The 12560-nt window shown below is 41.4% G+C and overlaps 1 protein-coding gene across 3 annotated transcripts; it reads left to right on the top strand.

Annotated features, from left to right (window-relative positions):
• Nucleotides 1-247: 247 nt before the first annotated feature.
• fbln7 (fibulin 7) lies at nucleotides 248-12185 on the top strand. Of its 3 annotated transcripts, XM_026191094.1 has the most exons (9): nucleotides 1409-1440; nucleotides 2456-2484; nucleotides 2609-2771; nucleotides 5074-5250; nucleotides 7015-7140; nucleotides 7255-7392; nucleotides 7860-7997; nucleotides 8393-8531; nucleotides 11046-12185. In XM_026191094.1, exons 3-9 carry the CDS (start codon nucleotides 2615-2617, stop codon nucleotides 11416-11418), a joined length of 1248 nt encoding a protein of 415 aa, XP_026046879.1. In that variant the 5' UTR covers nucleotides 1409-1440; nucleotides 2456-2484; nucleotides 2609-2614; the 3' UTR covers nucleotides 11419-12185. The 3 variants fall into 3 exon arrangements, with proteins under 3 accessions (XP_026046877.1, XP_026046878.1, XP_026046879.1); XM_026191092.1 differs by lacking the exons at nucleotides 1409-1440; nucleotides 2456-2484 and adding an exon at nucleotides 248-437; XM_026191093.1 differs by lacking the exon at nucleotides 2456-2484 and having other exon boundaries at nucleotides 803-1440.
• Nucleotides 12186-12560: the final 375 nt, after the last annotated feature.

Here is a 12560-nt window from a genome sequence, read left to right as displayed (position 1 = left end):
CGGTACAAGAGTGAATTAATTCAGTCACTCAAGGAGACGTTGGTTTGTGAGAGATGCTGGAAGATTTCAGACTGGAAAAGACTCACGGTGTTACATGTCTCGACAGAGACAGTAAACAGACACTCTCCTCTTTCATATCAATGACGTTTTAACTCTGTGAGCGCAGCTTGATACCCCGCTTTGCTAATGTCCCGTCGGTTGACAGCTGCCATGGTGAAATAGAGGAGACGGAGGGAGAAACAGACAGAAATGTAACCATGTTCGTTGATTTCAGCATCTTCATAGGCTTTCTCAACAGGGACATCATCTCAAAATGGCTTCTGAGTTCTGCAGCACATTCCTCGATTATGTATTCTCTGTGTTTTTATACTTCTGTCGGGATCTATCTAACATGGACACAGCAAACTCTGCCCGGCAATTGGTCAAAGCCAGCACGGGTAAGCAGAGCTGCCGTTCTTATTGGTTGAACGCAGTGTCGGTCACTTTCAACATCTGCAACAATGAAATGCATATCGCACTTCGCTTTTCCCTTTGTTTTCACTGTTGTCGCGTGTGTTATGCACTTATAACCATCATACCTTACGCTGCTTAACAAAATTAAAACACCTGAACATAAATATCTGTCGATTTATAAGCACAGACGCATTTCTTGTGTCGTTTAATTTTTTTTTTTACGCGAACGGGCTCGCGTAGTGGGACTTCACGCGCGTGTGCAGTCCCGTCATCGACCAGCAGATGTCGCTTTAACTCTACAAATCGACCCGTAAAGACTAAAGAGTTTGCTCGTAGAGATGCGAGCCAGTAAACATACTGAGCGTCCGGTTATTATCGCCAGCAAACTCACAGAAGACTGGAAAAGTCGCACGTTAAGTAAACATATTAACCTAATAATGCAGATATTTGACAAACCCATTAGAAATATGCTGTTAATGGAATTATTATTCTGAAAAGGCTATTCATTGTTAGGTTGTAGGAAAAATAATCTTTACGAGGCTATAACTAAATATAAAAGTCTAACTATGATCGTGCAATTTGCCAAATGCACAGATAATGTTGTATGATGGGATGAGAGAGGTAAAGAAAGAAAAGTGTTTGGCTGTGTCTCGGTGGGAGGGATTCCTGCTGCAGGAAGCCTAGGTGGCGTGCAGAGCTCAGAGGCGAAACTTTCCAAGACCCCAGATATAGAGACGCGGGCGCATCTCTGTCTCAGGCACCTGATGAACATCTTCCACACTCTTCAAACGAGTAGACGGAACTTCTCCACTATTCTGGGGGCATCCAATAGCCTAAAAGGAAGCCTGTTAAATATCTGAGAACAGCAATAGGAAACGGTAGCCTGTTAACTTGGCTGCAGTTTCTGCGATGGCACTGTCTTTCCGATGCAGGTGTTTGCTTTTGCTGTGTTTGACAGCCATCCACAGTGGTCATGGCACCGTTCAGGTAGGAACAATTTACTTTACGCGCGTCCAGAAGTTTGCTGAGAGTTTTATGCCTGAGAAAACTGGGTCAATAATCCCATCGCAAAATCTCATTGAATGCTGTAAAAATCTTCATACATCTTTCAGAAACAAAATGATTAGAATCAAATTTAACTATCCATACAATGACACAAAAATGTTGTTGTTGTTTTCTTTTTTTCCTTATTAGTTTGTGCGGTTGGAAGGTTTTCGACCACCGTGTATTTTAGTGTAATATTAAATCTACGTCGTGTTTTTTAATTGGGAAAAAATCAATTGAATCTTCTCATGTCTTGTCAGCTGGTGGCATTTCCCCTGTTTTCTGCCTGAGGCACATAACAGAGCAGGGGCCAGTCTTAGTGCTGCACAGGTCCGAGCTCTGTACACCATGCATTTCAATGTATTGAACTTTGTTGTTATTGCACGAAGCCCTGTGAATTCCAGTGCAGGAATTTAAGGTATGCTGCCCAGAGGTGTTCCAATGTAAGCATGTGATTAATAAACCCTCCTAAAAGGATTAGCGGCACTTTCTGTGGGGAACTTTGTAATGGCTTGACAAGTGTTCCCTCCAAAGTAACAGCCTGTGGCACCCATGCTATTTTGAGTCTGCCCATTCGGGATTATCCAATGAGCATGTGCCTTCCTACCGCCATGCAAAATATACAGAGGAACAGCATTTTGGACTTAGGTCCCACTGACATCTGCCACACAGCTTTAGCCCAGCTGTGTCTTTCTCTAGAGTTGTGTTATAAGAGTGAAAAGGGGTGAGGGAGAGTGCTGTGAGGTATAAGTGAATATATTCTAGTAGAAAGCAATAGTTTTGGGTGAAATAAAAAACAGTTTGGCGCTTATCATCAGGTATAGTAAAAATATCTCAAATAAATGTTTTCATAGTGTTGCATAACATATTTTAGTATCCGTGAAAATGCTTTGTGACTATAATAACTGTTTGTCCACCAATAACATGGGTTTAATCTAAATTACTTCATTCTCCACAGCTGCACAATAATGTTTATTCATCACTCAGGTATTACGTTTTATAACCATTAAACTGAAGTAACCTTTCATCCTGCACTCAGTTTTTGCTGGCAAGTCATTCGATTTTTCCAGGAGTCTTTATTCTGCTCACAGTCTTCATTCGTTATTAACAGACATGCATGGATAAGCACCAGGTGGTTGGGGTGCTTCGTCAGATGGAGAAGTTTCTGAAAGGCCAGGAGATGCGGTTTAACGAGGGGCTGAGGATCATGAAGTCAAAACTGGCAGCGCTTCAGAACTCTGTCTCCAAGTTACCTCAAGCAGACCAGTCGTCTGGTGAGTGATAAACAGGAACAGTGCTATCAGAATTAGCAGAATCATCATCATAACATTTAGACATAGAAGAAAAAAGCACTATAAATCATAACGTTAACAATGGCTCAGCTAAAGTCAAGCGATTCAGCTGGACATGGCAATGCAGGGACCTCTTATTGGAGTAGTTAAGTGGAATTTAACCAACGAATATTCATTATTACAAATGTGGTTTTTTTTTGTTCTATCATAGACAAAAATTAAATATAAATAAAAAATATGTATAAATACATACCTATTAATATTTTTTTTAACTGTCCCTTAGTGAATTGCACCACAACCAAATGCTTTTGACCAGCAGTAAGCTTCTGGAGTTATTCTGGCTGAATATTTGACCACTCTTCTTCGCTGAGGACACTGATGCTGGTCTTCCAGTTGTTTTCAGTTCATGGCAGGGCCTTGGTGGGTTGTTCCTAAACATCCTAACCAATTTATGAGTTGTAGCACTTGGGTTTTCTGCAGTTTCTCTCAGCATTACACAGTCTGACCTAAGGGTTTGTTGGCATGTTCAATCTTGGTAAGATTGTGGAATTGTATTAACACATAGCTGAATGGTCCAAACCAGCAAGCTGCCAAAACTTCTGCTTTTATATAGGTGGTTACACATGGTTAATCAGTACATCTGATAGGCTGATCAAATACCCTCTTAATTCCCATGGTAGCAGTAATGGTGTACATAGTTTTCCATAGGGCTTCACAGTCCTGTGAAACCTTCCTTTTTCACCTGACGGCCTCCTCTGGACATGCTGCAGGCAGTGCCATCTTTACATGGATTGCAAGTGTTCATATCTCTTGTTGAAGAATTGCTTGTAAATGAAGTAGACTGAACCAAATCTGAGACATATACATTTGTGTTCAGTAAACAAATTACCAGTCTCAACACTGACTAAAATCAGGAGCCAGATATTAAAATTATGTACTTAGAAATTGATTAAAATCAGACTCAAAACAGATTTAATAAAACTTGCATTTCTTTCTTTTTTTTTTCTTTTTTTTTTTCTTTTTTTTTTTTTACCAACTATTACACATCTATTATGCTTCAAAGTTAACATACCTGATAAATGACTGTTTAAACCACAGGAAAGATGTCCAAATGCCCCACCAGCCACTTAAACACAGAGTACGGTATGTGGTTGGTTACTATAAGTAGGGCAGCATTTATCCCATAATGCCACTAAAGTCCTTTCATTTGCATGTCATGCTGTATAAAGTTTCATATGCATGCATGATATGACTGCTGTTGTTATGTTTTTTGTTTTGTTTATAATTCAGCAGCGCACTTTTATGTTAAAGTCAGGAGAAAATTCCAGAGTATCAAATTTCAAACATTTTAGAAAGTTTGTTTTCTTTAACTTGATTTTTCCTCTTGAGTGAGTGACAGTGGAGAGCCAGACATACTTTCTTGTATTATGGAATTATACTTTTCTTCTAGCACTTCAAGGCCATCTCAGTTACAGCACTGGGTACTTGACAGGGGAAGTGGATTTGTGGAATTGTGTTATTTGGCAACAGACACTGACACCAATTTGCTAGTGATGGACCAGCGCAGTTCATAGCTCTGTGAAGAATACTTGGCAGGACAGAAAGAAGCTGTTTTGCATTTACAGCAGTAAAGGTTCAGCAAAATAAAAAAGGAAGGAAGAAATATCACAACACCAACTTTAAATGCTTAGACTGAGATAAAACCAAAAAATGTCAAATTCTGGATCGAGTTAACATCATCACTGAGTGATGCCTATGTGCTATATCACACAGAAACTGATCAGAAAACAGCACAATGGGGGGGGGGGGGGGGGGGGGGACTAGCTGTTGTAATAATACAATCATTATCTGTACACAACTCAGTCTGACCAAGTGTGACTTAGAAACTGAAATGTTTTCAGTTTAGGAACAAAAAGAAAAGGAGACAGTTTTCCCACAATTCCTCAAGTTTTAAGAAGAACATAAATCTCATGAAAGTTAAAAATGTAATCCATTCCTATGATTATGTAATGTAATTATATACTATTAGGGTATTATACATCATACCTTCCAGAGCACGATACATAGCATAACATCTGAGTGCTGGTACACTTCTGACTCATAAAAATGGCTGTTCCTTTGCCCGATGACTGTAAATGAGGCATTGAACAATCTTTTCCCATGAAGTTTCTGCACTGCCCAGAGACACGTGTATATCCTCAGGCAGAGAATGCCAGAGGATGTTGGAAGGCTTATTCCACATGTGACCAGCCTTCCTCTTGTTCCCTTTTTTTTTCTCCCACAGCACCCACCACCTGCCCCTCCCTGGAAGCCCCTGCTCATGGAACCAAGTTCGGGTCAAAGTATTTTGTTGGCCACGAGGTCCATTTCACTTGTTCCCCAGGCTACCACCTTGTGGGTTCTGCGACGCGAGTTTGCCGGGAAAATGGCACCTGGACCGGCGCTGACGTAACCTGTAAAGGTGAGCTTCACTTTCCCTATAGACTTTTAAGATTAGAAGATATTTATTACCCACAAATTCCCAGTTAGACCAGTTTCAGGTGCAGAATGCCATCGCGGTTCAGCTAAAGGATGGTTTTATCTTTCTTCCATATAAAAACATCAGTTCCCGTTTGTGTTTTATTTGCTTTGTTATTCACTGTTGAGCAAAAATGTCCACAAAAATCTATTTAGGGTGACCCTGTCTTAGCATTGTATGACTGACTGGCTGAAAAAGACATCAGCTCAGAAAGAAAAAAGCACAATGGAGTTCCTCGTACACATAGATAACAGGCAAAGAAAAGAGCCATTCTTCAGAGTGTGTGGAGCTCCTCGGCACGCTGAATGAAGCGCTCGTTAAAATGGCATTAAATGTCTCTGAACACAGAAAAACACCTGTACTACATTCCACTGTGGGTCCATTTCCCTGCAGGCTTCTACCCATCATTGCCAGACAGCACTGGTGTGGCTACTGTAAGTTGACACCCCCAGCCCTCGCTCATGTTTCCTCGGTTCTTCAACAGTAGCCCCACTGCACCGGGTTAAGTCCAGTCATTATACTCACACTATGGTCTGATTGCACAGAAGTATGCCAAGCATGCTCTTGATAGCCCTTTCAGCCTGCACCGGTGGCTCTCCTCCAGAAATTCCAAGTGGCACATTTGAACATGTGCGTACGTTTATTGACATTCATGGTTAAAACAACACAAGAGTGCCCAACTCTGCACAGTATTATCCCAGTTCGTGCTTTTCAGTCCAGCGTATTTGATGCCTAAAATACTCATACCAAAAAATTGATCTTGATAGAGTTTGAAAGTCTTTAAAGTTAAGAAGAGTTTAAAAATATCTAGCATGGTGCAGTGGGCCTTTTCATGTTACGGTCCTGTGGTTGCTCCTGGGCAAGCCAAATAAAAATTAGAGGAACTGATTGTTATCCTGTATACTGTGGCCTCAGTGCTGAGGTTCAAAGAGCACAGTCTGCTTCAAAATGTGTACATCTGTAAAACTTTCGGAGCCAACTAGACTTCATAAGGCACGGCATGCCAATCTTCCACTTGTGTCCTAATTTAAAGAGACAGAGCAAATTGTGGTGCTGTCACAACGCCACAATCAATGCCATCCTGCTAACTCTGTCAAACATATGCACAATATCCTTTAGTATTTATTACTTTATTGACATCACACAGAGTCAGAGTAACGCATCCACTTGTTTTGACATCATACAGGTTCAAGACTACATTTAAACTGCTGGGACGTTTTTGAAGCATCCTCAGCTTGTAGCTCAGCATGCACAGTGGTGCAGGGGTTAGCACCATCTCCTACTCTGGGTTTCATCCACCAGAGTTTGGATGTGCTCCCTGTGGTTTCTCTCTGGGTACTCCAACTTCTGTGCAGAGACAAGCATGTTAGGTTCAAAATTAGCCAATCTTAATTGATGTTTCTCCATGTAAGCCTTGTAAGAGAATGATTTCCTGTCCAGGGTGTACAGTACCTGATCTCATGTTCAACTGGGACAGGCTCCAATCACACCCCTTGATTTTCATATTAATGGCCATTTCTGACACTGATACAGTCTTACTCACAATCAGAGGCATTCGCAGCAGTACCAGTTTGGGCATGTTTCAATGAAGCCACGGAAATATTTGTAAAGGATTTTCTCCATGAAAATGATCAGAGGCTAGTGAAGACGTTGCACATTTCTCAACACGTTGACTGTAGTTAATTTAATACTCTCCTATATCCACAGATGTAAGCGAATGTGCAAGTAATCCCTGCCAGAATGGAGGTACCTGTGTGGAAGGGGTCAACCAGTACAAATGCACTTGCCCCCAAAACTGGAGTGGCTCCCACTGCCAGCACCAAACACAGACAGGTCAGTACCATGGAAGGAATGTCTGAGTCCCTTGGTTTGTTTGTATTAGCATGTCACTCGGGACTTTACCCTAGGTGGCATTACGATTTCATAATTAATTTTTTTCTATCACAGCGCCCCCTGAGTGGAGTGTCATGAACGATCCAGCGTTCAGCCGGAGACCTCGCTGTGCCCAAGTGAACCAAGCCCAGCACTGCAGCTGCGATGCGGGCTTTCACATGAGTGGCACCTCTGACAATAGTATCTGTCAGGGTGAGCTGTAATTATGTGCTACCTTAATTGATCCCTGTTGGGAAATTCTCCTTTTCTCCACCTCATAGGGAGGTAAGGTCAGCCGCAGAGCCGTTCCCTTGAGCTGCTGACCTGCTCTACGATATCTCCGTGGGGCATAAAGAGATGTTATATGGAATTTACTGATGAAAATACCACAAAGTACCTGAATCCTTCACTCCTCTGGTGATTAATACAGTTGCAAATGAGAGTAATCTGTAGAGCCAGTCTGTGACAAACAAAATAATCCTCTTGAGAGGTCACGAGCTGATTAGCATCTCTTTAGGTCTTAGTTACCCTCATCGAGCCATATCAAATATACTGTTACCTATGTTCCAAATAGGTCCTCCCATCTGAGTTACTTTTGCAGGCACATTTCTTTGACCTTGTTATATGATGCATGTTTTAAAGTCAGTGTGTACATGCATTTATTTTCTGTTTATTGACAGATGTAAATGAGTGTGAAGTGTACCGGCTGGACCAAGGAGGGAAACTGTGCGTCCACGAGTGTGTAAATGTCCCAGGCTCGTACCACTGCGCTTGCCCCAGCGGTTACAAGTTGCTTCTAGATGGGCGGAGCTGTGAGGGTGAGTGACAAGGGGGAACGCAGGACAAAGGCTTATTCACAGGGCCCCGGCTGCAGATCTCACTGGATAAGTAGCTCAGATAGGAATACCTGTGATTTAGAAGGATACGGAGCAGCAGAGATTTTAGTTTTTCTGTAGAATTGTTTGTCTGCGTTGCTACTTTTATTGTTACCCCTGAAGGTAACCGTGCTTTCCAAAGGAATGAATGACCTCACCCCTTCCCAGTAGAAGGGATATTTAGGACATTTCTGGTAGTCAAACTTTAAAAAAACAAAAAACCCCAATAGCAGAGCACCCCCTGCTCACACCGTGGTAACCAGGAAGCAGGGTGTCGGCCTGGCAAGCTTCTCTCCCTGCTTCTCATTCTTACATGCCTTTGCTGTTTTGGCCTCCAGATGTGGATGAATGTTTAAGCCAACAGCACAACTGTAGCCGAGGGACAACTTGTATCAACATGGGAGGAGGCTTTCAGTGCGTCAATCCAGAGTGTCCCCACTCTCACGGCGACATCAGCTACGTCAAGACATCTGCCTTGTAAGTAGATGCATCCTAATGTGAACCACTAGTCTTCTTTGTTTTTTCAGTGACTAGTTAAAAAAAACAAAACATCTGTCACGTCTTAGCGAGAACAGCCATCTTTTAAATGACTCCTTGGGAACTAAATCAGACCCAACTGTTGAGCACTACGGGCTTTTGAACAGGAAGAATAGCAAAAGTAAACTTTTGTGTAGCTTTGTTTAGGGTGTGTCAGTAGCCGTGCATACACAACAGGATGTCAAAATACACACAAAAAAAGGTCTGTTATTGACAACTACACTTGAGAAATGCCTTACAGCCTCTGAGTTTAATACAGTCCAGGACCTGTTTGCCATTGGTAGAAATAACATTACATTTCTATGGTAACTGCTGAGGTCTGGCAACACAGACACATCACTAACAGCCAAGTTAAAAAACAGTTTGGGAACATGAATTAAAGGCTGCCCGTGAGACGGATACGAAGCCTGTTCACAGTTTACCAGCCAACCTCCTGGTCCAACTTTGACTTTCTGTACTTGCTGTAGTCCCAGTGAGCGAAACATCTGGATGCATTCACTCAGTTTTATCCATAGACTGTACAGAGAAGAAGCACATAGCCACTGTGATGTCAGTCTGTGGAATATGGGCTTTTAGAGACAGATTTACTAATGCTTAGGTTTTGGCATAAAAAAACGACAAAGATTACAAAGAGAGCGCAGTGACAAGGTTCCATGTAAAGAGGTAGGAACTCAGTGTGCAAAAAATAGGAAGGAGAATATTTAAATCAGGGGCACAAACTGATTTTCTAACTTTTGTGGGGCATAATCTACTCCTAATTGGGCCGATATTTAACACAAAAAAGTGCTTCTTATTTCTCGCACCTATTTTTCAATATTGAAATGTACTGACTATGTTTAGAGAACAGGGCAACTTTTGTAGATCAGCCCTAAAACTAACCACACCTATGAGCGCTATTTGGGGATTGCGTCAGATGCTATTTTGCCCCATTTAGTAAAGCCGATCTTAAGGGCTTTAAATTCTAAGGGTGGATCTGGCTGAGTACTGAAGGATACTGTACACTCATATGGAAGGGTTGTGTCCATTACATTTTACTTATTTTACTCTAAATGAGACCAAAGTTTCCCAAATAACCAGAAGACTGGGTTAAATAAGATGTGAAAATAGTAATTGAGACCATCAGGAAAAAGGGTTACTGAGTTAATAAATGAAAAGAGTATTATATTCTTTTAATTTGAAACCATGCTTACTTTTGCAACCAAATGAGTCATCGCCCTGGTGGCCATTAAAAAGAAGCACGTTTAATGCACTTCCACACACTGGATTTCACTTTTCAGACCTGGAGACATCCATCTTTTATTCTTGTCTCTGGTTTCAATAATCTGGTGAAAGGATTTACTGCTGTAATAATGCACTTGTTTTCCCACATACTACTTTTTGCGAGTGATGAATTCCCTCGTGACATAGAAAATGCACACTCAGCAGAACCGCACCATTTTTTTTCCCTATTTCTTTGGAGCCACGTAGGATGTCAATATGTTTTATTTGCCAGCCATCAGCAAGCTGCTTCATTTAAGTGCATGAAACAAAGCTCTGTTTGCTTCTACTGAACCATCAGTGTGGTGAAATAGTGCTCTGGTGCCAGCAAACCTGAAGGAGAAATGTTTGAGGAAAATACTTGTAACAAGAGAGAAAAGAAAAGATTCGAGTGAGAGCGTAGCTGTGACCCAGTTCCTTTCTACGTGCTCATGTTCACCACATTTTAGGTTCATGAAAGATTGAATTCAGTGTAAGTGCAGATGTTAGCGTGCATATTAAATCCACGTTATTGTTGCTAGGTCCCACAGCGCAATGAATAGCGGAAATAGACACTCATAGCTCCAACAACTGATAAGACAGCTTCTGGAAATTTTTAGATAATATAACAAAATGTTGGAAAATACAATAATCTCAATAAACTGAAAGTCCAGATACATTTCTCAGATCTCGTGTCAGGTCTTTGTTGGATTTTTTCCTATTTCTTAAGGAACCAGCTTTCATATACTGTAAATCTAGGTTTTTAAGCTCTGTCCCTTCTTGTCCATTTTCCTCAGATTTTTTAAGAACTCTTTAAGAACCATGCTGAGATATGCCAAAACTTCAGCTCTTTGGGAATCACCTAGTTGGTGCAAAAATACTATGTTATGTTATGCCTGCCAGACTGCGTTATCTTTGGCATAATTTGGAGATGCAGCTAAAGAAATGGTTTGTGACAGGCTGCTAGGGTGACAGGGCAGCTAAAGATTTAAAATGGTCTCTTTGCTAAGTTGCCTGTTATGTGTAGACACAACACTTAGTTGGGAGTTAGGAGCCTTTTTATGCTTGGTCAGGTACAAGGACTGGACTGAAATGGAGTAAACATGCAGCCAATGTCTAGAGAAAAACATTGAAATGAGTATATGTATGTGTGTGTTTCACTTCTCCAAAGCACTTTGCCCAGTAATTCTTAATATTTACTGTATTTCCTTCCTGCAGTCAGTGTGAGAGAAACCCCTGCCCCATGGACAGCCGTTCCTGCCACCTGGCCCCCAAGACTGTGTCCTTTCACTACCTGTCTCTGCCCTCCAACCTGAAGACTCCCGCCACGCTTTTCCGCATGGCGACCGCTGCCGTCCCCGGCCGCGCCGGCCCGGACAGCCTGCGTTTCGGCATAGTGGGCGGAAACTCACGCAGTATCTTTGTTATGCAGCGCTCAGACAGACAGACTGGTGAGCTGATACTGGTCCAGCAGCTGCGCGGGCCACAGGAGATCAGCGTTGACGTGGACATGTCCGAGTACAGCGACCGCACCTTTCAGGCCAAGCATGTGGCCCAGGTCCACATTCTGGTTTCACCTTACAATTTCTGAGCAAAGGAGGAAGATAAAGAGACTGAAAACTGTAGGAAGTTTACTTCAACCTATTTCAGAAATCAGTTTGTCTGAATTAGCAGTCACAGCCAAAATTACCAAAAGAGTGAGAAGGCGACAAAGCTGATTTTTAATCTCTATTTTATAAATCCAAAAATTAATGGAGAATTATAATGTAGCTGCATCTTTAGATAGTATCAGTATGCCTATGATTGACAATACTTGGCTCAGTGCATTTACATTTATAAGATCTAAATAACAGCATAATGAATGCAGAATGAGGGATCCATAGCTGTCATTGCTGTTGCTTTCTGTATGGCCACTATAGTTAATGTTTGTGTAGCTCAGGCCGCAGATTTAATGCACTGCCTTTGCTTAACTGATGATAAATCCCTTTTTGACATTAGTGCTCCTGTGGCTCTAATTTATTGGCGATAATTGTTGCTGGGTTTTTTTTGAGTTTTTTTTACAATATAGGAAACAGTATGCCACATGTTTATCTTCAATCATATACTGTATATTGGGTTTTTTTTACTAGCTTGCTTTGTTTACCTTTTGTAATACTAAGGGAGATTTTTAAGCAGTAGCTGCAGTGCTGTACCTGGTCTGTTTCCCCTGTTTCTCATAATCTGTATGTTACCCAGAGGTATTCTCATTATACTCCAAAACAATGATGATTTGTCAACCTTGCCAATGTAATACATAGTTTATCTGGAATTTTAATTGCCTCGGCATAACTGCAATAAAATCAGTCCAACTTTTCAGTATTTGTTAGGACTACCTCGCTTCATCCTGAGCAGAGTGCTTTTAAATGGCTTTGCAAATGTGCTTGTTTTCATTCAACAACCATTGTGGGGGGTTTTAATCACTGAAAGGCAAACCCATACATAGCTGAAAAATGAAGCTTGGATGGCTATAAAACGCTTTCTGAATGAAGAGATGAAAGATTCGAGAAGAAGAATGTGTGTTCAATAACATAACCCCTGGAGCAGAAGTTCACAGGCAGTACACATCATACAAGTATTTCCAACATGTCTTAGAAACAAAGGAAGTCTCATAGTGTTTTTATTTGACTTTAGTAGAAGCAACAGCAACTGTCACATCTTCAAAATGCATCTCAGTGTGTCTATTTGATAAAGGAA

This window comes from Astatotilapia calliptera, chromosome 13, assembly GCF_900246225.1.
Source record: "Astatotilapia calliptera chromosome 13, fAstCal1.2, whole genome shotgun sequence".
Taxonomy (NCBI): Eukaryota; Metazoa; Chordata; class Actinopteri; order Cichliformes; family Cichlidae; genus Astatotilapia; species Astatotilapia calliptera.
Note: the sequence above shows the minus strand (reverse complement) of the source record. Positions and strands in the feature narration are given on the sequence as shown.